At 47.6% G+C, this 987-nt stretch overlaps 1 protein-coding gene across 1 annotated transcript; it reads left to right on the top strand.

Moving 5' to 3' along the window:
- Positions 1 to 52: 52 nt before the first annotated feature.
- On the top strand, positions 53 to 206 carry Pmar_PMAR024247 (hypothetical protein; the record flags this gene model as incomplete). Its single annotated transcript, XM_002768408.1, has 1 exon — positions 53 to 206. A coding segment is annotated over one exon (154 nt), but the record flags the coding sequence as incomplete, so codon positions are not given.
- Positions 207 to 987: the final 781 nt, after the last annotated feature.

Here is a 987-nt window from a genome sequence, read left to right on the forward strand (position 1 = left end):
TCATCATCGTCACGGTTTGTATGTTGCTGGAATCCTTGCGGTTTCCAATCAGGTTGGCAGATACTTACACTACAATTTTGTCGGTTGTGTTCTCAACGATGTTTTCGGCATTCAAGCTCGAGGCGGCTGCGCATGCGCTGGACCGTATGGGGAGGCTCTTCTCGGCCTCGGTGGCGTCAACGGCGAGCGGTTCGAAATGACAGCATGTAAGAGCTATTCACAGCCGTTGGTGTTTTTGTGTTATTCAGTGTCAACTCGCGACATGATCTTCAAGCCGGGGTTTGTTCGTGTTGGAGTTCACTTCACAATGACCCAAGAAGAGCTGGAGTATCTCGCAGATGCAATTCTGTGGATTGCCGAGAAAGGGTGGATGTTGATGCCGGCATATGAGTTTGAGCTTAGCTCTGGAGAATGGAAGCATGCCCACAGAGACGACGTCAACGTCATGAAGTAAAGCCCCGATCTTTGCTCGAACTTGCATGTTTATTGGTGATTCGAACGTTCGTTTTTCGTTCCTTAGGAATATTGCCGATAGTCTCAGCCCGTCGATGCTCCGGTTGCATGAACACGAGCGTTCATGGGTAATGGAGTCGCCGAAGGTGCAAACTGACAAGGTTGCTAGGAATCTTTTTGATGACCTCGCGACTCCGTCGGAGAGAGCAAGGCAGCCGATTGCAAGTCCGGCGATGCATAGAGACAATTTCACATCGGAAAAGCGGAGACTTAACCAAGAGATCAAGAAAGCCGATGAGCTCGCCAAGCAAGTCGCTGAGGAGGTAACCAAAAAGACGGCGTTTACAGTGTGTGTCAATTTGATACGCAAAGGTGCGGTATTTTCCGAGATTAATGAGAATCGATCTGAAACTATATCGCATATACAATGTAGCAATGGCTATGCACATATGTTGTGATGAAAGTACCCGTTTGGGACTGTGATGATAGCGACAACTTGTTCACTATAATTTGTCCTACAAAATAACACACATT

This window comes from Perkinsus marinus (genome assembly GCF_000006405.1).
Source record: "Perkinsus marinus ATCC 50983 genomic scaffold scf_1104296968408, whole genome shotgun sequence".
NCBI classification, from domain to species: domain Eukaryota; phylum Perkinsozoa; order Perkinsida; family Perkinsidae; genus Perkinsus; species Perkinsus marinus.